General features: G+C 35.8%; 1 protein-coding gene across 1 annotated transcript in view; it reads right to left on the bottom strand.

Moving 5' to 3' along the window:
- Positions 1-22,807, bottom strand: part of PRKCI (protein kinase C iota) — a 69,978-nt gene extending 47,171 nt beyond the window's left edge. Inside the window, exons 1-2 of the mRNA XM_081301034.1 lie at positions 22,408-22,807; positions 3,628-3,749 (exon numbers count right to left, since the gene is read on the bottom strand). Coding sequence (XP_081157160.1) covers positions 3,628-3,749; positions 22,408-22,508 — 223 coding nt within the window. The 5' untranslated portion in view covers positions 22,509-22,807. The remainder of the gene's footprint in view (positions 1-3,627; positions 3,750-22,407) is intronic.
- Positions 22,808-24,859: the final 2,052 nt, after the last annotated feature.

Raw genomic sequence — 24,859 nt, 5'->3', positions numbered from 1 at the left:
AAATAACAACAAAAAAAACCCCACTAAAATACAAACAAATATATGAACTGATCAGGATAGAAGCAGTAAAAATAACACTAGTTCATGTTCATGACAGGAAGCATTTTATTAAAAGCATATGCTGTGTACTGTGATAAATTATTAGTCTCATTTCAGGTTGAAGATCTACTGGAAGATATCTATGACATTGATAATTAATCATATTTAAATTAACCTTGGATAGAGTAGGTAAAAAAATGATTGGATAGATTAAGACACTTAGTCGTCCTCTCAAACAACACAATTTAAATATCAAGTTGGCATTTCACTTATATTTGCGAAATGTTAGCAACTCATAATATCTGAGGTGGTAAGGGGAAAAATGAAAAGATCCTCTCATGTGATGTAGTTGTGTCATTAACCAGTTTAACATTCTTATTAATTTTTTTAACTGCCAAAAGGAAAAACTGTATATTTATGGTGTACAACATGATATTCTGATATAAGCAAGTTAATTAACATATGCATTACCTCACATGCTTATCATTTGGTTTAACTTAAAACAATATTTATTAGTGCATTATAGTTATACATATATGGGAGTCACAGTAAAAAATGTATACAACATAGTTTACTCCATTTCAATCCCTAGTACTTCCTCTTTCTTTCCCCTCCTGCCTCCCCAATTCCTTTCTTGTACTCTGTCATCCTTTTATTTATTTTTAATTGGTACATTATAGTTACACATAAAATTGGAATGCATTTTGATACATTCATGCAGACACATAACTTTATTCGTTGGTTTAACATTTTTTTGATGACAAAATCATGATGTACACATTCTGCAAATGACTATATAAATTATACTGTTTATAGTAGTGAAAAATGAGTCAAATGTCCATCAATAAGGGATTAAAAAATAAATCCAAGAAGCACCTACAACATGCAGCACAATGCAGTGCTAAAAACAGACAATGAGGGCTGGGGTCATGGCTCAGTGGTAGAAAGCTTGCCTAGTGTGTATGAGGCACTGGATTCAATTCTCAGCACCACATATAAATAAATTAATTAAATAAAGGTCCATTGACAACTAAAAAATATTTTTAAAAAAGACAATGATCGGAATGGATGCACACTAAAATGAAAAATGTCTAACACACCTTGTAAAAAGAAAATAGTATATAACAGTTTATAAGTTTATATTAATAAAAGTGTGTTAATAAATAATTTATAAGACATATACATTTGTGCCAGGTATGGTGGTGCATGCCTGTAATCCCAGTGGCTCGGGAGCCTGAGGCCTGAGGATCACAAGTTCAAAGCCAGGGGCTGGGGTTATGGCTCAGTAGTAGAGCACTTGCTTAGTATATGTGAGGTATAGGGTTCTGTCCTCAGCACCACATAAAATAAATAAATAAAATAAAGGTATTGTGTCCATCTATAACTAAGAATTTTTTTAATTAAAAAAAAAAAGTCTGAGGCTCAGAAACTTAGCAAGACCCTAGGTAACTTAGTGAGACTCTGTCTCAAACTAAAAAAATATAAAAAGGGCTAGGCGTAGTGGTGCACACTTGTAATCCCAACAGCTCAGGAAGCTAAGGCAGGAGGATCAAGAGCTCAAAGCCAGCCTCAGCAATGGGAAGGTGCTAATAAGCAACTCAGTGAGACTAAATAAAAAACAAAATAGGGCTTGGGGATGTGGCTCAGTGATTGAGTGTCCCTGAGTTCAATCTTTGGTATCCAAAATAAATAAAAAATAAAATAACAAGGGCTGTGAATGTGGCTCAGTGAGGATGTGGCTCAGTGATTAAGTGCTCTTAGGTTTAATTCCAGGTACCAAAAAAAAAGACATACACATTTGTATATACACAAAAACTGTTATGGTTTAGATGTGGTATCCCCAAAAAGCTCACATGTGAGACAATGCAAAAGATCTGGAAGAGAAATGATTGGGTTATAGCCTTAGGTTAACCAGTGAGTTAATCCCTAAACTAAAGTGGTAGGGTATGGCTAAAGGAGGTGGGAATTGGGGTGTGGCTATGGTTTATGTATTTTATATATGGTAAGTAGAGTCTCTCTGTACTTCCTGAACACCGTGATATGAGCTGCTTCCCTCTGCCACCCTCTCCCACCATGATGTTCAGCCTCACCTGGAGCCCTGAGGAATGAAACTAGCCTTCTATGGATTAAGACCTCTAAAACCATGAGCCCTCAAATAGATTTTTCTTTCTTACCGTTGTTCTGGTCAGATCCTTTAGTTACAGCAGCAAAAAAGCTGACTAAAACAGAAATTGTCTAGAAAGATATATAATAAGCTGTTACAAGTAATTCTTTTACAACTAGTATTGGTGAGGAAGGAGAGGTAAAAAGGACAAATAGGAGGTTTTCTTTTAAATTTCATAAATATCTATACTACTTTTTTTCCTAAAACAGTTAACACTGAATACTTTAGAGAAACTTTTAAAAACTTGTTTAAGAAATGAAAATGCATTTGAATTACTAGTAACCTGGAACTGGAGTAATGTCTGTCCAGAGCTCCTGATACCAAAAATGGCTCCAAATATTGAGCTAAACATTATAATCATATTACTCAAAATAAAACTTTACTTGTATTCCAATTAACAGAAAACCATTATACAAAAGTAATGTATTTAGAGTAACTTTTAATTACACTCTATCATGTAAAATAAAGTCTAATATAGTTTGTAATGTCTTTTGAGATCCAGTCCTGTATTTCTCAAACTTGCATATGCATGCAATTCACCAGTGGATCCTGCTAAAATATGAACTCTAATTCAGCAGAGTAAGATGGAGACTGAGAGCCCCCCTTTCAAGTTAAGTTCTGCAGATCACAACTTTGAGTTATAAGGATCTAGACCAAGTTTGTAACTACCTATACTTGATCTTTAGTGAATAATTTGATCTTTTGTGAATTATGTATTTCATACCTCTGTGCCCTTTTATACTTTATTCTTATCCTACATAGTTTTCCCAACCTCCTCCATCCCTAAAACTTTTATTCGCTATAATAGGTTTAGTTCAAACATTGAAGATATTTCAGGTAGGTATAGGTACTACTTCTTTTGTATTCCCTGAAGACCTGTGTTTATATGTTCCAGAATTCATCACATTTGCTATACATACATCCATCTCCCTATCAGACTCTGAGTTTGAGTAGGAAGTATCTATTCTCAGCACACTGGTATTCTATAAATGCTTTGGAAGACAAGTCACTAAGGTATCAAGTTTCTGACATTACTTTGAAATAATGGTTAGCACAATCACTTTGATTCCATAATATTTTATGGTAGCATTCAGTTAAAAATAGGTAATTTCTTAAAATATGATATAACATTTATATTACAAATTAAAGAAAATGTTGCGCTATTTGATTAGATATTTACCTTACTGCTGAAAAAAAATCAAGTTAAATTTACTTCATTTTGGAGTAAAAAATGGTAAAACAAAGATTGTGCTTTATAGTACTCTTTTAAATACTTTAAGAAAAAATAAGAAAGATATTAAATTCCTGATCTACCTTTTTCCCTTAAATTTATTAGAACACTTTTATTATATTTTTAAAACAAAATGGCAGAATAATATCTTAAATCAGATGCTAACATAGGCATCCCTCTCTTTACCACTCACCTTCCTCATCTATCCATTTCATGGTAAAAAGCTGTTCGTTGTCAAAAGAACACATGTCTCGAACCTCATTGCAAAGACCCTCAAAGGAGATGGAAGGCTCAAAGTGTGTTATCATGATATCCCTGAAAAAGAAAAGGAGTTTTAAGTTTGAAAATGAATTAAACTATAATAATCTATATATTATTGAATGCTTAATAACTTGATGAAGTTTAGCCAACTTGTGTGTGCATCAGCATGTACTACTTCCAGAAAACTATCCTTTATAGTTTTATAAAGGAAAAATTTAAATATCAATATTAAATTTCTTAAGACAAAGATGTTGGATTAATGAGAAACCTTAATTCAATCTCCCCTCATTGAGAAAGCCTACTCTAGCTGTTCTAACAGATGACAGTCCTACTTTTGCCTTAACATTAGTTATCAGACCTTTACTCCTTCGGGAGGAATTTTGTTCTGCTCTTGAACGGCTCTCTATATAAGCTTCTACTTTATGTTTAACTGAAATCTGTTTCAAACACCAGTCCCATATCTCCCTTCCCCTAAAAGTCTACCCTTCATCCAAGAGATGCCCTTCTGTCGTGTTATGCCCACTAGCCTTGACTTTCATAGATTAACCACCAATAAATCTGTTAATCATTATTTGTACAGCATAATTTCTAGATCTCTCTGTCTTCATTTTCACCTTTTACCTATAAGAATTACAGTTTGCCAAAATTGGTTTTACAGTGACTCATATTTTAAGGTAAGTAACTCAAAACATATAGGAAGAGACATACAATATGTATTTCCTTTGGATCAGCATTAGATGAACAAGAGTTTAAATAAATTCACAGAGCAGATATTCACTATAAGATTTAAAATTGTAACAAAATGTTTTAAAATACAGGCTTGTGGTTTTCTCCAAGGAGCCAGCAGAAGGTTTCCTATGACCTAATCTCCACATAATAGCCACAGTGATCCACTCAAATGCAAGTTAAATAGATTGAAAATTTCTTTATTTAACACTTACACAGTGATCCCTATGTATCAGACTGTGTTCTAAGGTTTTTACAAAATTAATGTAGTTCATGTCCTTCCTCTGTTTTAAACTATTCAAATGCATATATAGTCATGCAGAGCAACATCCGAAGTCCTTAGCAGGGTTCACAAGGGAACCATAGGAACTGGCTCCAGCTACCTCTACAGCCTATTTTCCCTACCACTGGATAAATATACAAATACTTATAGTCCACCATCTGTCCCAGCTAAAATATAAGCTTGGTAAAGGTGAAAGCAAGGACTTTTTCATCAAAATCCTCCTAGTAGCCAAAGCAGAGCCTACACAGAATAAATAAATGGAAATGACAGTACTGTGAACTAACTTGGGTAGTTGGAACACAGAATAGGAAATAAGAAATTAAAATTTTAGTTATCTGCAAAAAAAGTTACAGCTGAAGTCTTTCAATACTACAAAGGTAAGCAGAAAGCCAAACAAGAATAGAAATCAAATGGCCTTTTCTTGGTTATCATTATTTTACCAAGCACCTTGTACTTTTCTGCCCTTCAGAACTCTGTGGCCTTGGCCTTTATAACAATATGCTTCCCTGACTCTGTCTACCATTCTGAACACTTGTGTCTCCTTTTGTCTTTGATCACAAGACATTCTTTATACCTTCTCTCACATTCATTCATTCATTCTCTCTCTGAAATCTAATTCACATTCAGTGTTTTAACTACTATGTTCATATAGAGATCTTCTAAATTTGTAATTTCAACTCTGTGTGGTACTTACAACTCTTGATAATCTGGTTCTAATTTCTATTTTCCACTGGATCTGCCACTTCCAACTCTGATTTACTCACAACCCCACACATTTAGATATTAATTATTCAAGTCTAATCCAGACATTCCCTCAGTTTAGGGCTCAGTGTATGGTGGTGAATGAGGGAAACTACTCTGTGATGGGCCCTAAAACTTCCATTAAACTGTCCAACAGGTATCATACCACCAACTCACCATATACTGATAACACATCTTCTACTAAATTGTAAACAACTAGAAGATAATAGGAACTCAAATATCTCCCAACTGAATGCAGAAGAAATACTTTCAGATCTGGGATGTAGCTAGTACAGCACCTGCCTGGAAGTGTGAAGCCCTGTTCCCCAGTACAAGCAAATGCACTATTATTATATTTTCTTTTTCTATAAACATTTACAGAATACTTATAATACTTATTATGCTTGAGGTGTTTAACAAGCCCTTATCTTATTTAATCTTTACAGTAACTGTCAGACTAGACACACAGAATCCCATCTTGCAAATTTATTTAAAAGGCACAAAGGGAAGATTAGGTACTTTATTTTACTGATACTGTGTTACCACTACCTTAAGCAGCTTCTGACCCACAGTGGATGTTCAAGTAGTTTATGTTCAACGAAGAGAGGTGTCATATGTTGGACTCTAAGGAAGTACAAAGAAATTAAAAGCATCCCAGAAAGGCATATGAGAGGTAGTCCCAATATAGTGGTTAAAACTCTGAAATCTAAAACCAAAATATTTAGGGGTGTTTTTGGCACTGGGGAATAAACCCAGGGGTGCTTAACCATTGAGCCACATGCCCAGCTCTTTTATATATATTTTTAGAGACAGGATCTCACTAACTTGCTTAGGGCCTCACTAAATTGCTAAGGATGGCTTTGAACTCATGATGCTCCTGCCTCAGCCTCTGGAGCTGCTGGGATTACAGGCATGCACCATCAGATCTGGCATGTTTGGGTTTGAATCCAGGCTCTATTATTTACCAGCTAGTATGTGACCTGAAGTGAGTTACTTAACTTCTTTATGCCTTAATTTTCTCATCTATAAGATAGGAATAATAATACCTCAGATGACATAATGAGGATTAATAAGTTTACTTAATTAACATTTGTAATACTTGGAATAATGCCTAGAAAATAGCATATTTATATGTATTTAATAATAATTTTTAAAAATTGTATTTCATACAGTACTCTAAGAAGGAGCGAAACCTCACTAGAGAGACAAAAATAATTTTACCTTCTATCTTTTAAAAACTTTTTTCTTAGTTGTAGATGGACACAATACCTTTATTTTATTTATTTTTGTGTGGTACTGAGGATTGAACCCAGTGCCTCACACATGCTAGGCAAATACTCTACCACTGAGCTACACCGGCCCCCTTTCTACTTTTCTTTTTCCCTTCTTTCTTTTTTTAGTGGTACTGAGGCTTAAACCCATGGCCTTGTGCATACCAGTCAAGAGTTCACTACTACTGAGCTCTATACCTGGCCCTGCCCCCCCTGCCTTTTTTCATTTTTTCAGTTAATTCTACCTTCTAAAAGCAACATACAACACTTCTAATATAGCTGAAGTAAACATATCTTTGTTGCTTTCTTCCTAAGGGTCCACTGACATGACAGAAAACTGAAACAACAAATTACTAAAGTCTTAATAACAAAAAAGGAACCAGAAGAACAGAAAGAATGAGAAAACTCTAGATGATTAAAAACAGATGGGATAAATATGATCAAGAAAACATACCAGCCCAAAACATCAAAGAGAAACTTTTAAAAGAAAAATGCTTTATTGGGGCTGGGGATGTGGCTCAAGCGGTAGCGCGCTCGACTGGCATGCGTGCGGCCCGGGTTCGATCCTCAGCACCACATACCAACAAAGATGTTGTGTCCGCCGAGAACTAAAAAATAAATATTAAAAATTCTCTCTCTCTCTCTCACTCTCTCTCCTCTCTCTCTCTTTAAAAAAAAAAAGAAAAATGTTTTATTGACATAAGATTATTTTTCCTTCTCTAAGCATTTAATCACACTTCTTGGCACTTCATCTTATAAATGTATTTTACAAAAGGCTAAGGGAAATTTTATGACTTAAAGAATAGGATAATGTTTAAACCTTTACAATGTAAAATTTACAAAGAAAAATCAAGATGTGGAAAAAGTTAAAGGAAATGTAAATTCAAAAATGTCTCTCTCCTAGTGTCAATCCACTATCAAAAACTGAAAATTTTAAAAGCAGGGGGGAAAAACAATTTAAAAATAAGCAAAAGATGATTTGAACAGAAATCTTTCCAAAGAGGATACACAAATAGCCAATAACCATATGAAAGATGCTCAACATCATTAATCATTAGGAAACTGAAAATTAAAAGTAAATGAGGTATCACCTCATAGCCATTAAGATGGATACTATCAAAAACAACAACAACAACAGGCTGGGATAAGAGACACAGCCTGTAATTCCAGTTACTCAGGAGGCTGAGGCAGGAGGATCTCAAGTTGAAGGCCAGCCTGGGCAACTTAGACATTGTTTCAAATAAGAAAAAGAGTTGGGGATGTAGCTCAGTGGTAAAATGCCTCTGAGTTCAATCCCCAATATTGCAAAAAGAAAAGAGAACAAACAGTGCTGGGATTGTGGCTCAGCAGTAGAGCACTAGCCTAGGGTGGGCGGGACCCGGGTTCGATCCTCAGCACCACATAAAAATAAAGGCATTGTGTTGTGTCCATCTACACCTAAAAAATAAATATATTTTTTTTTTTAAAAAAAGAGAAGAAACAAACAAAACAAACATCAAAAACCCAGAATAAATAAATGTTAGCAGGGATGCGGAGATCCAGAAGACTTGCACATTGGAAATGTAAAAGGGTGCATCAACTCTGAAAAACAGCGCAGAAGTTACTCAAAAAATTAAAAACAGATTTTCCACATAATCTAGCAATTCTACTTCTAGGTATATATGAAAAAGAATTGAAAACAAGATCGTAAACAGATACTTGCATACCCATATTCATGGCAGCATTATTCATAAGAGTCAAAAGATGGCACTAGCCCATTGATGGATGAATGAATAAGTGTACTTACATAAAATGGAATATTATGTAAGTCTCAAAAAAGAAACCTCAACAAGGAAGGAAACTAACATATATTATAACATTAATGAATATTTAAAATATTATGTTAAATGAAATACTCAGTCACCAAAAAACAAATACTGTGGAACTACTGATATGAGGTACTTACAGTAGTCAAATTCACTGAAATGGAAAACAGAATGGTGATTGCCATGGAGGAGGAAATGTAGTTTTCTAATGGATAGAAAGTTTCCGTTTTACAAAATGAAAAAGTTCTAGAGATTGACTGCATGACAATGTGAATATAGTTAACACCCACTAAACTATACACTTAAATGGAAAAAAATTTTATGTAACCATGACTAAAAATTGAAGTACAGAAAGGTATATTATTTAAGTTACAAATATAGCCAGTACAGTGGTGCAAGCCTGTAATCCCAGCAGCTCAGGAGGCTGAGGCAGGAGGATCACAAGTTCAAAGCTAGCATCAGCAATTTAGCGAGACCCTAAGCAACTCAGTGAGACCCTGTCTCTAAATAAAATACTAACTAAATAGGGCTGGGGATGTGATTCAGTGGTAGAGCATCTCTGGGTTCAATCCCCAGTACCCACCTCCAAAACACAAACAAACAAAAAAGTCACAAGTATAACAAGGAAAATTAAGCATGGTCAGAGAAAATACAGTGCTAAATTCCCATCTTTCATAGTGAGCAACAGATATAATAGAACAAGATAATATTTAAAAGTTGTTAATTGTGGGTGGTTGGAGGAGACAAAACATTTAAAAAGTCATACTTTGAGGGAGACTTCTGAATGAAAGAGACTTTCAATTTCTCTACCATGTAGAGGTATTTTGCCATCAAATTTATTTCCTAAGTAAATTTAAATGATATTAAACAGGTTAAAATAAGTTTTATAAACAAAAATAGTTTTAAATTTTAAAAATATTAAAAAAGAAAATAAAAACAGAAAATAGTTCCTTCTTCTAAAACATTAAAAGAGAATCTTCTTGTCTCAAAGCAATTTTTCTTTTAAAGTGCCTTCTATGAAGTCATAAGGATTTGGGAGAATGTATTTTGGAATTAAGTTAGAAGACAAGAAAAGAATTCTATAGAATTTCTCTAGCAAAAAACAAATATGAAAGTATCTTTCTTGAGTGCAAGGGAAGGAAAATAGTATTGGATATCATCAAAATAGGACTCCCTTATTAAAATCCACCAGGAATTAAAATTAACATGTAGTAAGCATATCTGTAAGTAACAAAAATTTTCAGAAACCTGGCTTTTTAAGAGGTAACAAATGTTTATTAGAAGAAACGAATATTTTTAAAATATCTGTGTAATTCTTAAAAAAGCATCAGTATGTACAATTTTAAGAGATTCAATGAAGGAGTTATGCTTTATCACTACCAATCCTTAACCCATTTTTTTTCCCATTGTCCTGATGTGGAACACCTATAAAAACTTAAATATAGTATATAATATATAACATAATTATACTAATAAGAATATAATTATAATGTGCTAATTAGTCAACAATAATATTGATCAATATTAATTAATAATATTTAAGCTCTAGATTATTATTTCCAACCTATTTTATTATTTCCCACCTATTATTTCCAACCAACTGCATTGAAAAATCCATAGAATGGAAGACTTAGGACTTAATAGGTTAAGTGCTAGGAACTAAAACATTTAAGAAAGTTTTATGGGGGCTGGGGTTGTGGCTCAGTGGTAGAGTGCTCACCTAGCAAGCACAAGGCACCGGGTTCGATCCTCAGCACCACATAAATGTAAAATAAAGATATTGTATCCACCTAAAGCTTGAGAATAAATATTTAAAAAAAAAAAAAGAAAGTTTTATGTAAACATTTCTCTAAATAACGGGGAAAGTACCATGATCATAACACTCCACAATCACCAGATCTTTATTATAGTAGCAAAGCTAAAAATGAGCTGCAAAATAAAGATTTTACATTGTAAAGGTATTTTTTTAAAAAAAATATGCATGGATAATTTTCTGGTTTAAGTTCAAAAACCAGAAAGAAAGGGGAAAAAAAAAAAAACTGATCTTTGCCACAAAGATTCCTAAAATGGAAAATTTGGATTTAGTTTTACTTAAAAAGTGAAAAGGAAGAAAAAAGCATTTTTAATTATGCTGTCAGGCTTCAGAAGACAAAATGCTTTAAGCATTCAATTTCCTATGTTCTAATAAAAATTCGAAAGTTTTTCTAATGTTTTAAAAAATAACCCCAAAAGAATCATAGTCAGTTCTGCTATTTTCAACATAAGCTTTTCTCTTAAATAACAATCTATTTAGGAAAAAAAATTATTTGTATAATTATAAACATTGGTTGAAGCTAGATTATCCATGGATGCTAAAACCACTGGATATAAGGTTTGGGGAGAATGAAATAGTCATATAATCTCAAATTAGCATCCTTCAAATTAACTGTTAGTTACAAAAAAAAGTCACAAAGCAACTTCCAGTTTTTAACATCTAGAAGACAGAAAATGGGCTCAAAAATAACAACAGTAAGAATTTTAAAATAAAATAAAAAGGCTGTGTTCTAAAGCCCCATCGACACAGAAAAAGGGAAAACAGAAATTTTGTTTGAAGCTTAAAACCCAGTTTTGTATTGTCACTGAATCTCAATACTAAAATCTGTAAAATGGAGATAATAATATCTCCCTTGAGCATCACTGTGAAGATTAAATTAAAACAAGCACAAAATATTTGCCATAGTTGGAAAGAGGGTAGGTACATTATAAAAGTATGTTCTTGAACATATTTAAAAGAGAAAAGGAGGGTAGGTTATCTTTGAAGACACTCTATGAAATTTTCTTCTTATCCATCTATTTCATTATGATAAAAGACCACTGCTGGAACTTCAACTCAACATTATCTGGAAAATTCTAGCCAGATGGTAAGATACAGAGAAATGAAGGCAAAACTATCACTTTTGTCTACTTTTAAAATTGGTACATTAGGGGCTGGGGATGTGGCTCAAGTGGTAGCATGCTCGCCTGGCATGTGTGCGGCCCGGGTTCGATCCTCAGCACCACATACAAAGAAAGATGTTGTGTCTGCCGAAAACTAAAAAATAAATAAATATTAAAAAAAAAACTGGTACACTATTTACCTATAAATTCTAAGACAGTTAACTAATAAATTGTTAATAAAGTAGCCAATTCAATTTAATCATACAGAAACGGAGAGTATAAAGCCAAGTAAGGTGGTGTGTCCTATAATTTCAGCTACTCAGGAGAAGTTAAAAACAAAAAACAAAACAGGGCAACATAGCAACTCTCCAACTCAAAAACAAAACAAAACAGAAAACAAGAAACAAGCAAGCAAGCAAAAGAAATAGGAAAAATGAAAAAAAAAAAAGATGGTACATAGTAAGCCTTTAAGAATAAAAGGTCCCATTCATGAAAGCAACAAAATTATATATGAATAAACTCATCAGGAAATATGTAAGAGTGGAATAGGAACTATAAAACCTTGCTGAAAAATATGAAAGAAAAGAATAGGTGGATATCACATATTTATAAAGCCAGCTCTGTATGATAAAATTATAAATTTTCAAATTAATCTATACATTAATATACTCAATATGATTCCAAATCAAAATAACAATAGGGGATTTTTGTTTTGAACTTATGAAAACCTTCTAAAATTCATCTGGGCAAGAAAATGCACAATAGCCAAGAAAATTTGGAAATAGAAAATTAATAAAATAGACTTTTCCTAACACAGTAAAATTAACTATAATATTACAATAATTAGCCAATCCTAGCATATACAAAAACTGATTCACTCTAAAAAACTAATGAAACAGAAAAGCACCAGCATATAACAAAGTTGTAATTTCAAATCAGTGGTGAAAGGATGACCTCTTCAAAATTGGCATTAGAACAGATTTTTAGCTGAGTGCAGTAATGAGTGTATGCCTCTAATCCCAATGACTCGGGAGGAAGAGGCAGGAGGATCACAAATTCAGGGGCAGCCTCAGAAATTTAGTGAAACCCTCTATTAAAATGAAAATATAAAGGGCTGGGGATGTAACTCAGTGGTACAGCATTGCTAGATTCAATCACCACTATCATCAAATAAATAAGTAAATAAAAGCAACATTAGAATAAATTTTTTAAAAATAAGTTTTATCAGAATACTACAGATGATTAAATTTCCAAATACCATTCTTTGAAAAGATAATACTTTAAAAAGCTGCGTAGGGCTGGGGTTGTGGTTCAGTGGTGGAGCACTTGGCCAGCACGTGTGAAGACTGGGTTCAACTCTCAGCACCACAAATAAACAAATGAATAAAATAAAGTCCATGAACAACTTAAAAAGAAAGCCTCAAAAACAAACAGAAAATAGTTCCTTCTAAAAGAAGTCACTGAGGGGAAAAATTAAAAAGACAGCTTTGATTACATAAAAATGAAAAACTCAAGATAAGCAACAGATTGGGAAATGAAGACAAATTTAAAAGAAAAAATGTCAGTGCCCAATCAACAAATAAGAAAAATAATACAACATAAAAATAGGCAAACAACATGAAGATAATCCAGAAGAAATATAATGAATAATGTACATCAAACTGAAATTTCAGCAAGAGCAATTAGGCAAGAGAAGGAAATAAAAGGATACAAGCAGGAAAAAAAATCAAATTATCACTGTTTGAAGATATGATCCCATACTTAGAGATCCGAAAAGCTTCAACAGACTTCTAGAATTAAGAAACAAATTTAGCAGAGTAAGAGGATACAAAATCAACATACACAAATCAATAGTTTTTCTATGTACCAATAATGAATCTACTGAAAAAGAAATCAGGAAAAAAATCCATTCACAACAGCCTTAAAAGAAAAAAAGGATGGGCTGGGGATGTGGCTCAAGCGGTAAGGGCGCTCGCCTGGCATGCGCGCGGCCTGGGTTCGATCCTCAGCACCACATACCAACAAAGATGTTGTGTCCGCCGAGAACTAAAAAATAAATATTAAAAAAAAAAATTCTCTCTCTCTCTCCTCTCTCACTCTCTCTTTAAAAAAAAAATTAAAAAAAAAGAAAAGAAAAAGGAAAATAATAAAAAAAAAACCCTAGGAAAAAAAAATCTAAGGTAAAAGATCTTTACAATAAATAATATAGAACATTGAAGAAGACAGTAAACGATGGAGAAACCTCCAGGATTAATGCTGTTAAAATGACAATACCAAAAGTAATCCACAGATTCAATACATTATCCATCAAAATACCATGAAATTCTTCACAGAACTAGAAAAAAAAAAAAAAACAGTCCTACAATTCATATGTAAGAATAAAAAGAGGATAGGAAAGGCAGCAGAATACAACAGACACTAAAAATGGCAATGTGTAAATCAATGGAAGTGTAACTGATGCGATTCAGCAATCTGTATACGGGGTAAAAATGGGAGTTCATAACCCACTTGAATCAAACTGTGAAATATGATATATCAAGAACTATGTAATGTTTTGAACGACCAACAATAAAAAAAAATAAATAAGGTGTATATGATCAAAATATGTAGTATGTATGTTACAAACATGCCACAATGAAGCTCATTATTCTGTCTAATTAATATACACTAATAAAAAACTTACCTAATTAAAAAAAGAAAAAGAATAAAAGACCAGGGGATGGGGTGGTGGCTCAGTGGTAGAGTGCTCCCCTGGCGATGCATGAGGCACTGGGTTCGATCCTTGGCACCACATAAAAACAAACTAATGTATCAACCTAAAAAACTAAAGATACATAAATAAATAAATATTTTTTTAAAAAAAGAATAAAAGACCATATTAGCAAAAGCCATTCCAAACACAAAGAGCAATACTAGAGACATCACAATACCTGCTTTTAAATTTATACTACAGAGCTATAGTAACAAAAATAGCATGGTAATGGCATGAAAGCAGACACATAGGCCAATAGAATAAAAGACACAACTACAGTCATCTGATCCTTGACAAAGGCACCAAAAACATCCAATGGAGAAAAGATAGCCTTTTAAACAAATGGTGCTGTGAGAACTGGATATCCATATGTAGAAGAATGACACTGGATCCCTACACAAAAGTCAAATGAAAATGGATCCAAGATTTAGAAATTAGGCAATGGGGTTGTGGCTTAGGGGTAGAGCATTTGCCTAGCACTTGTGAGGCACTGGGTTTCATCTTCAGCACCACATAAAAATAAATAAAATAAAGGTATTGTATCTATCTACAACTGAAAAAAAAAAAAAAGATTTAGGAATTGGACCAGAAGCTTTGAAACTGCTAGAAGAAAACAGAGTCAACATTCCAACATATAGGCATAGGCATTAGGACTCCTAAAGCTTGGGAAATGATGGAATAGCATCAAATTAAAGCTTCTGCACAGCAAAGGAAAAGATTCAGAGCATGAAGAGAGAGGCTAAATAATGGGAACATCTCTATCAGCTACTCTTCTGACAGAGGATTAATATCCAAATTAAATAAAGAACTCAAAAAACTTACCACCACCAATGATAATAACAACCCAAACAGTAAATGCTAAATAGAAAGACACTTCTCAAAAAAAAAAAAAATACAAATGGTCAACCAATAGATGAAAACAATGTTCACCATCTTTAGCATCAGGGAAATGCAAATCAAAACTACAGAGATGTCATCTCACTCCAGTTAGGATGGCAATCATGAAGAATACAAATAATAATAAATGCTCCTGAGGATGTGGGGGAAAAGGAATATTTATATACTCTTAATAGGATTGTTCATTAGTACAATCACTATGGAGATTAGTATGAAAGTTCCTCCAAAGACCATGAATGGACCATCATATGATCCAGCTATATATCACTTTTTAGAATTTATCCAAAAGAATTAAAGTTAGTGTACTATAGTGATACATGCATACCCATGTTTATAGCAACAAAATTCATAATAGCCAAGTTATGGAATCAGCTTCGGTATCCATCAACAATGGATGAATAAAGAAAATGTGATATACATATACAATGGAGTTTTATTTATACATAAAGAATAAAATTATGTCATTTGCAGGAAAATGGATGAAACTGAAGAATTATCAAGTTAAATGAAATAAGACTCAAAAACTCGGGGGCATATATTTTTTCCTCATATGTAAAAGAGAAAAAAAGGGGGATAAAGGAAGTTGGGGAATCTCATCAAAGTCGAACAGAGACCAGAGATTAGAAAAAGAGGACCAGTGTAAGAAAGGACTTGAGGGAAAGTGAAGGTACTATGGAATAAAATTGACCAAATTATATACATTTACAAATGTCACAACAAATTCCACTATTATGTATAATTATAATATACCAATAAAATTAGTTTAAAAATAATGTATAAACGAATACTTGTGCTGGGCACAGTGGCGCATGCCTGTAATTCCAGTGGCTCAGGAGGCTGAGGCAAGAGGATTGCAAGTTTCAAAGCCAGCCTCAGCAACTTAGTGAAGCTCTAAGTAACTCAGGGAGACCCTGTCTCTAAAGAAAATACAAAAAGGGCTGGAATATGGCTCAGTGGTTAAGTGCCTCTGGGCTCAATCCCCTGTATCCCCCTACCCCCTAAAAAAAGCATACTTGTTAGAAAGTTACTGTTTTGCTGATCCAATGGTCAAAAACTTAAAAGACACATAACATGCAATGAAAGCATAAAGAAACAGCGTCACTCACATACTGCTTCTGAGAATGTAAATTAAGTTTTGAGGAAGAAAATGTCAAATTTTAAAATGAGAATATCTTCGGCTTTGTTTGCAAATATATTAAATATAAGGATGCTCCTCTAATATTATTTAAAGTAGTGACTTAATGAAGACAACTTCAAATGTTCATCAATCAGGGGGAAAAAAAAAGATTTAATGGGGTTGGGGACATAGCTCAGTGATTGAGCTACTTGCCTAGCATGTGTAAGGCCCTGGGTTTGATTCCTGGCATAAAGATTAAATTATGCTATAACAATACTATGGAACACTATATATCAATTACAAAGAAAGAGATCCATTTATCTACCCATCCATCTATCCATGAAAAGATGACCAAGAATGAAAAAAGTCAAGTTGAAGAAGCACACGTAGAAACATGAACTCATCTATTGGAAAAATAAAAGGGTGTGTCTATGTGTTTGTATGTGAATACATGTCTCTACATATAGATACATTAATATCATGGAGGATAGCTCAGACAGTTAAAAAGGGTTGCCCTAGAAAAGTGGGAATGTGAGACTACAGGGGCAGTTTTCCACTTCATGTTTCTGTTTTAAATTTAACTTTAGTGCCTTGTCTTTGTGATCTGTATTTGGCCACTGATGACATTTTTTCTATCATTATTCTCAGCCACATTCCTATTGTTTAGTTGTCATGCATAGTGCTTGCCATACAGAGCAGGTACACAATAAATTATGTTCAGTTAATTCTGGACATTCCAACCTGGATGCCTCACAAGTACCCAGAACTCAAAATTGTTTTTGGCAATGAATTTCCCTCTCCCAGAAATCTTTTCCTTGCGTATAGGTTCTCTCAAACAAGAAATATTTTTTTTTTAGTTTCGTACTCCTCTAACGGCACTAAATCTCTAATTTATATCATTTCTACACCCTAAAATCTCCACCAAATCATTTCTTTCTTCCATCTCCTTAGATTATTTCATAAGCTTCCAAATTAGTCTTATCCTCCACCAATCCATCTCAAGTTCTGGTTCCAAGTGTGATCTTTCATGGGTCTTCAGGATCTAGCCCCTGTGAACTTTTTAGCCCATTTCTCAACAGTGCCCACTATTTATTTTTTATTCTAATAAGGAAGGAAAATGAGACCAACAACTAAACTGACTTTAATTCCCCAACATTATGCAGTTATTTAAAGCCTGGAATGACATCATTATTCACCAGGCAAATTTTTATTTATCCTTTGTTATGGAAAATGGAGAGATCCTGGGGATTGAACCTAAAGCCTCATGCTTGTGAAGCATGTGCTTTACCACTGTGCCAACCCCCTCCCTAGTTATCCTTTAAAAGCTGTGGACATTTCTTCCTATAAAAGGCTCCCTTCACCCAAACTCCTCCCCAATATGCACCCTGCAAGTCCTCCCCATCAAATTTAATCCTTTATAACTATATGTAGTTATAATATACATATAAGATATAAATGAGATATATATGTACATAAACATAAATATATATTTATCTTTCTCTTCACAAGTCTCTTAGATCTTCAAAGGCAGAAGCTTATATCATCTATCTCTACATCCTGTGTCCAGGAGAGCCCATGGGTTCAGATTATAGCAGGTGCTCAATAGTATTTACTAAACCCAGTTCAAATAATCTCCAAATTCTAAGCAAGATTGGAATTTTTAAAATTCATGTTTTAACTAGGCTCATTTCAGCCATTAAAAAAACAGTCACTTGGAGCTGGGGTTGTGGCTTAGTGGTAGAGAGTTTGCCTAGCGTGCAAGGCCCTAGGTTCAATCCTCAGCACCACATAAAAATAAATAAATAAAAACAAAGGTATTGTGTCCAACTACAACTAAAAAGAAAAATAAATATTAAAATAATAATAATTTTTTTTTAAAAAACCAGTCACTCAAGTTACCTTTGAAATGGGGCCTGGGCCTAGGCCAGGTGAGATGGCATATGCCTGTAATCTCGGAAGCTTGGCAGGATGAGGCAGGAGGATTGCAAATTCAAAGTCAGCCTCAGCAACTCAGTGAAGCCCTAAGCAACTTAGTGAGACCCCCTGTCTCAGGCTGAGGATATGGCTCAATGATTAAATACCCCTGGTTCAATCCCCTATACCCACCCCCCAAATTGATGGGGTAGGAGTTCTGTGAGAAAGCTATCACAAACTAAGGACCTCTAGGAGAATTTTCTGTACAGAATGCTTCTTCCTTGTCAGCTCTTGTATCTTTAGACCTTTAGTTTGCATATAGTCAGTTCTAGCCTCACCTGCCTTGTTCTCCAACTCTTTGGCTTTAGTCCCCAGTGCTTGACAAGAATTTATCTCCATATTATTTCATTCAAATTTCTGAGAGGGTTTCTTTTTCTTTTCCCTTTTGCGTCTCTCTCTCTCTCTCTCTCTCTCTCTCTCTCTCTCTTTTTTTTTTTCAATTGGCAGTAGGCCACCTTGTCCTATTTTTTTCTCTCTGGCCAAACTATGGATCAGCTGCCCTATGGCTGAGTGCTATGCCAAAATCTCTAGGATCAACCTGCTATCATTCCCCCAATGCTTAACTCAAGACACTGGTTTTATTTTCTCAGAACCATTACTAAACTATATTCTTAAAATAATTTTGCAACACTTTTCGAAACAAGTCTTGACAAGACTTGTTTACAGTGAGAAAAATCCTACACGCTCCTTCACCAAACCAGCTATAAAGCCCAAATATGCAGAGTTAACAATCTTAACTGGGGATGCAGGTTGGTGACAGAGCACCTACTTAGCACGTGTCAGGTCCTAGGTTTGACCTCCAGTACCACCAAAAGAGGGGAAAAAAAAGGAGTTAACGATCCTTTTTGTTTCTAAATGTGCACAGAAGGTATCCTATGGTTTGTTATCACTGTTCAACAACAGCAGTTTAAAAAAGCATTTTTAAAAGTTATTTGCAAAATTTCTCATAACATATAATGCCATATGGATATGAGTAATCCAGACATTATGTGGTTAAATTCCACCCCATAATATCAAATAACTTTATATAAGGATATGCACATACAATAGCAATCTATCACTAACCAACAAAACCTGTTTCTCTTCCTCTGAACTAATACCACTAGGTAATGATTGAAGAAGGCCACTCACTGAAAAGCTCTCATGTTAGAAAAAGAAGGGTGCTGGCCATGAGACAGCAACCCTTAGGTTGGTCTCCATAAAAATCAGATTCTCAGTGCTATTAACCACCTGCTTGAAAACTAGGGGAGAAAAATCAAATTAAATGTTGATTATATCACACTTTCACAAGGATCAAATTCAGCAGAATAAGAATAGCATACATATCGCTGAAGGGAGAAGGCAATTTATTCATTTAAGAAATCTGGTTATCTCAAGATTCAACATTCATTGTAAAGAAACACTATTATAAGGGAGTACAGGAAAAGTTAAGTGATAATGCCTGTTCAAGGGATCTAATGGAAAAGAAAACCTTTTTAGATGCAATTGTCCTTATATTTTTGAGTATAAAGAAGGGATGTTCTATTTTAATAACAGGTAGGTATTCCATTAGCCAATCTGTTTATTAACTACCCTTCATTGGTGACTCATTTTAGTTTCATATATATTAATGAACAGCTGACTATATACTACTATAATCATCAGGTTAGATTATTATGAATAAACATAATATTAAAAGACCTAATAACAGAGGACAGAAATTTGTACAGTTTAGAGAGTGCTAATGTCTTGAAATAAAGGTAATATTAGAAAGCTTTTATAGAACAAAAGGCACAAAAGGGCAAGAGGTTATTGTGTCTTTCCTTAGCAAATTTTCTAAGTTTTAAAAGATAACATTAGGACTGGGAATGTACCTCAGTGGTAGGAGGCCCTGGGTTCAATTCCTTGTACCATCAAAAACAAAAACAAATTAACTTGAATGTCTTAGACAAATTTTAGTTAAAACAACTAAAAAGTTGTATGTCCTTAGTGTCTTCTTTTTTGTAATTGGATCAGTAAGTGAAGAAAATATCTATAGAATGTCTATATCTGAGCACAACAGACTGATTTCTTTCCAAAAGAGAACCTTTGCAGTGAATGTAGCTCACTAGTAGAGCATTTGGCTGGCATGCAGGAGGCTATGGGTTCAATCCTCAAACCACCAAAATAAAAAGGGAGGATGGAGACAAGGAGACATTTACAATATTTTTAACTTATGTTTATTTACACTTATTAATAAAAGTAGGAAAAAAGAAGAAGCATTAATTTATCTTTCAGAGTCACTGGATGCAATCAAAATTTTAGTCAAGATTTTAGATTATTTAAAACCATGAAGGTAACACAGAGAACTAAATATCTTAACAGCCAAAACATGAAAGGCACTAGAAGGACAGGAGACAAAGGTACTGTGCACTTAATTTCTCATCTTTCTAATGAAAAGAATCAAATACAATCTGAAATTGATACATTAAGAAATGAAAGTACAACTTTGAAAGTAATAAATTCAACCTTCAGAAAAACTAGAAATAAATTGCCAGCAGTGGTAACCTGTGGAAGTTGAGGGGAGAAACAGGGACACTTTTTATTTTACATCTCTGCACAATTTGTACTTTCTTGCCATGTGCATGTATTTATTCTCAATCTAGTTTGTTGAACTATCAATAATCATACACCTTAAAAAAAACTATATTTCTGCATCTAATGACTCATGGACTGTTTGTCAACTTTATAAAAATGGAACATACTCCAAAATGAAATGTCTCATCTATCAAATTATGGATTAGATTAATTTTTAAAAAAGGAAGTTTTTTTCTTCATCTTACTAAATTGGTGGGCAACCATGAACCAAACTGGGCAACACAGCTACAAATATTAAAAAAAAAAGAAACAACAAAAAAACATTTATTGGTATTGTTTTTAAAAATTAAAACCTCTTTTACCTGTGTTTTAAGTAAAAACAGTTATAATACTGTCCAATATAACTCCTATAAACTACTGAATGCAGTCAACCTTTACAGAAGACAGGGGCTTCTTGATTTCAAACTAGTAAATCCTTACATCTAATAAATAAGACATATGGGGATTATATTTTCTTTGAAATCAAAACGAGAGGCATTTCGAAAGTTTGTTATCTTCACTGATCCTCTCAGGAATGTAAAAGTATGCACTGCAGTTTCAATCTTGCAGTCCTTGAGTGTTTTCTTTTCTTTTTTTTTTTTTTTTTTTGTTTTTTTTTTAAACAATTTATTTCTGCCTAGACAAGCAGTAAGTTGGGCTAAAGCAGTCGGGTTTTCTGTTAATCCTTAGTGTCAAACTTTGTGCTTACACTAGCCTTTCACCTTACTAATACTCCTAAATATAATTACCTCCAAAAAATTTCAAACCACAGCTAAATTGAAACGAAGGGGAGTACTGTGCGTCACTGATGATAGAATGTGATTTAACACGATGATCTCAGGACTGAATTATTTCTGGTAACCAAAGTACTTACAGCTTAGGTAATAATATGAGGAAAGACAGCAGAATTTAAAGCTGTGACTCTTCCTCTTCTCATCTTATCAGATGGTCCTTGAAACAATACTAATATAGAACGGTTCGCAAATTTTTAATTACACATTTGCCGCTCACTCTCGACAACACAACACCTAATACACATCCTTGAAAACGCCACCAACTTTACTCCTAGGTATGACTCCTACATCTAACATACTGGTCTGACTATAGTCCAGATGTACTCCATGAACTTTTGCTCGGCAAAGATAACCCTGACTTAGAAAACCAGAGGCTTTAGGCCTGCCGGGAACCACAAGGGCCAGCAACTGAGACAGTCCTGTCTTCTAAACCCTGAGCAAACCGAGGTTACCTGAGACAAGACTAGGAATCTTCAACTCTCAACCCCAAACACACCTAAACCAATGACGTACAGCCCCCGCAGATCTCTCGGCAGGGGAGCGACTCGTCCCCATCAGGTACACACACTCTGTACCAAGGCTTCTTTCTCGGACTCCACGCTGCAGCTCAAGCCCCCGACTCCCCCCGCCCGGCACCACACCTGGGGTACCTACAATCAGTGCCAGGTTGCTCCTCCCCAGATCACTTCGTCACCAACCCCCTCCCCCCCCGCCCCCCGAGCGGCCAGCCCGGCCCAACCCGCCCACAACACCTCCAGCCCCTCACCCTTCCCTCCTCCAGGCCAAGCCTAGCTGGCCTCTCCCCTTGCTCGCACCCACACCACTGCTCCGAGACACTCACCCGCGGTAGTACGCTTTCACTCGGACCTGATGAGAGTGGTCCCCGCTGCCGCCGCCCCCGACCGTATGGGACATGGTGCTGCTGTCCCTCTGGGTCGGCATCTCCTCACAGCCTCGCCTGGACGCCGGCGGCCGAGGGTGCGGGGGGCGCGCCACGCGCCGCTCAGCACTCCGCCGCCCGAGCCGATCCCTGAGCGGCGGCCGCTCGCCCGCCTACCTGCGTACCTCGCCCACGGCGCCGACCCAAGGGTCGCCTAGCCCGGGCTGCCGGAACCTCGCGGCTCCTCCCACCGCCCGCGGCCGCAGCCGCCTCCACAGCCACCCGGGCCCAGCACGCCTCCCCGCCGCTGCCGCCCCTCCCACCTCGCGGGCTCCCAGGGCCCACATTCCGGGGGAGGGCGGGCGCAACCATCCGACCAGTTCAAGGAGCCTTCGTGCCGGGCCGAACCATCCTCGAGGGGCCAGAAAAAAAGAAGAGAGCTAAGGAGCCACTAGTTATAGCCCCAAACCTCCAAGAATCGCGCTTTCCATGGGAGCCACGGTAGATCATTTGTGAGTATCGGTCTGTAAGAATCCTCTCCCCTGCAGGAAACATGGTCGTGGTCAAATACTACATCATCTCACCCCAGTTCCCAACTTGGTCGCGTCCACAGCCTGCCTTCTTGGCACCTGGGATAGGTTTGTCCTACGGGTTTCTGGGACTTGGAGTCCGGGTGGGATTCTGGGACTTGTTCCTTACGTGTGGTGTGCCGCGCCTTCGGGCTGATGGTCAGACTCTCTAGCTCCCCCGGGCGCTGTGGGCGTGGAGATTCGAAATACAGCTTGGGTGTCTGAAGGCGCTGGAAATCACTGGGGTTCGTCACGATCCAGACTTTGTTCTCTGATGAATTCTCTCTTCCAATTCTTAAATCATCTAAATGACAGTGCCTCTTTTGGGGAACATTTGGTTACCTGCTCAGCAAAGCTTCTTTTATGGAAAGAATTTAATATTATATGTAACAAATGTACTAATGAATGTAATAAAGGGAGAAACTCAATCAGAAGATATGAGGGAAGACAAACTTTTCTTCCCTCACGGCCCTTAGTAGCTGGACCCCTGTGCACTGTCATTGGATGGAAAAAAAAAAATTTGTTGCATTGACACTGGCTGACCAAGGACTAGAGGTGTTTTTGTTTGTTTGTTTGTTTTTTACTGGAGATTGAATCCAAGGACACACTACCACTGAACTACATATCCAGTCCTTTTTTATTTTGAGACAGGGTCTCATTAAGTTGCTCAGGCTGACCTAAAACTTGAAATCCTACTGCCTCAGCCCAGGGAATTGCTGAGGGCCGCAACGCCTGGTTTTAACCAAGGATTAGAAAGAATCTGTCCCTGTAACTTACTCTCTCACTTTCCTCGAGTCTTGGCTCTGTCACAAAAAATACTACAGTTACTGGTGGCATGAATCGAGGCCCTGCGAATGTTTTGGAACCAAAACGTGCCAAGAGTTGGAATAATCAGCCTGGCGCGATGGCCCACACTGACACAGGAGGGTAGCAAGTTCAAAGACAGCCTCCGCACCTTAATGAGATCCTATCTCAAAATAAAAATAAAAAAGAGTTGGGGATGTAGCTCGGTGGTTAAGTGGCCGGGGTTTCAATCCCTAATTTAAAAAAAAAAAAAAAAAGCTTTGTAATATTCAAAGAAATAGCTTTCTTTACGACAGTAAGTTAGGCTTAGGGGGTTGACTCATCAGAGTTATGTGTAACGCTTAGCTTCTTATGACATTCTCCCACTGCTATGAGCTTGCATCATACGTTTTAATGAAAATTTCCAGAGCTGGGGATGTAGCTCAGTGGTGGAGCATGCAGCATGAGGCCCTGGGTTCAATCTCTAGTACCATTTTGAAAAAAAAAAAAATCTTGTTGAACAACTTACTATCAAGTTTTCTGACAATTGGGTACCTGAATCAGCATGTTAAATATAGAAATTGGATTACTGGAGAATTTGATATGTGCCAAATCTGAGATTACATGATGGCTTACTGGGGGTAGGGGAACGCCTTAAGTCATGTAAAGAATAAAATTTAATAAAGAAATGAAAGTTAAGGCATAGGAAACATTTTTTCATCCTTATTCCTTAGCACTTTTGAAAAACCCTTCATTTTCCTCATAGCATACTCTGAGGGCAACCATCATTACCAAAGGAGGTTTTCTATTTACTTTATTCTCCAGAAGAATCTGTAAATATTTATAATTCACATCAATAAATAAGTACTCCTTTTTTTAAAGATGAAAACTATTAAGAGCAGGGTGTGGTGGTGCATGCCTGTAGTCCCAGCTACTTGGGAGGTTGAGGTTGGGGGATCACTTGAGCCCAAGAGTTGGAAACCAGTCTGGGCAACATAGTGCGTGTAAAAAAAAAAAAAGAGGGTGGGGGAGAAAGACACAAGAGCTTTCTGCTGCGATTA

Source organism: Spermophilus citellus (assembly GCF_964194105.1).
Source record: "Spermophilus citellus genome assembly, chromosome: 7".
NCBI lineage: Eukaryota > Metazoa > Chordata > Mammalia > Rodentia > Sciuridae > Spermophilus > Spermophilus citellus.
This window is presented reverse-complemented; position numbering and strand designations above follow the sequence as displayed.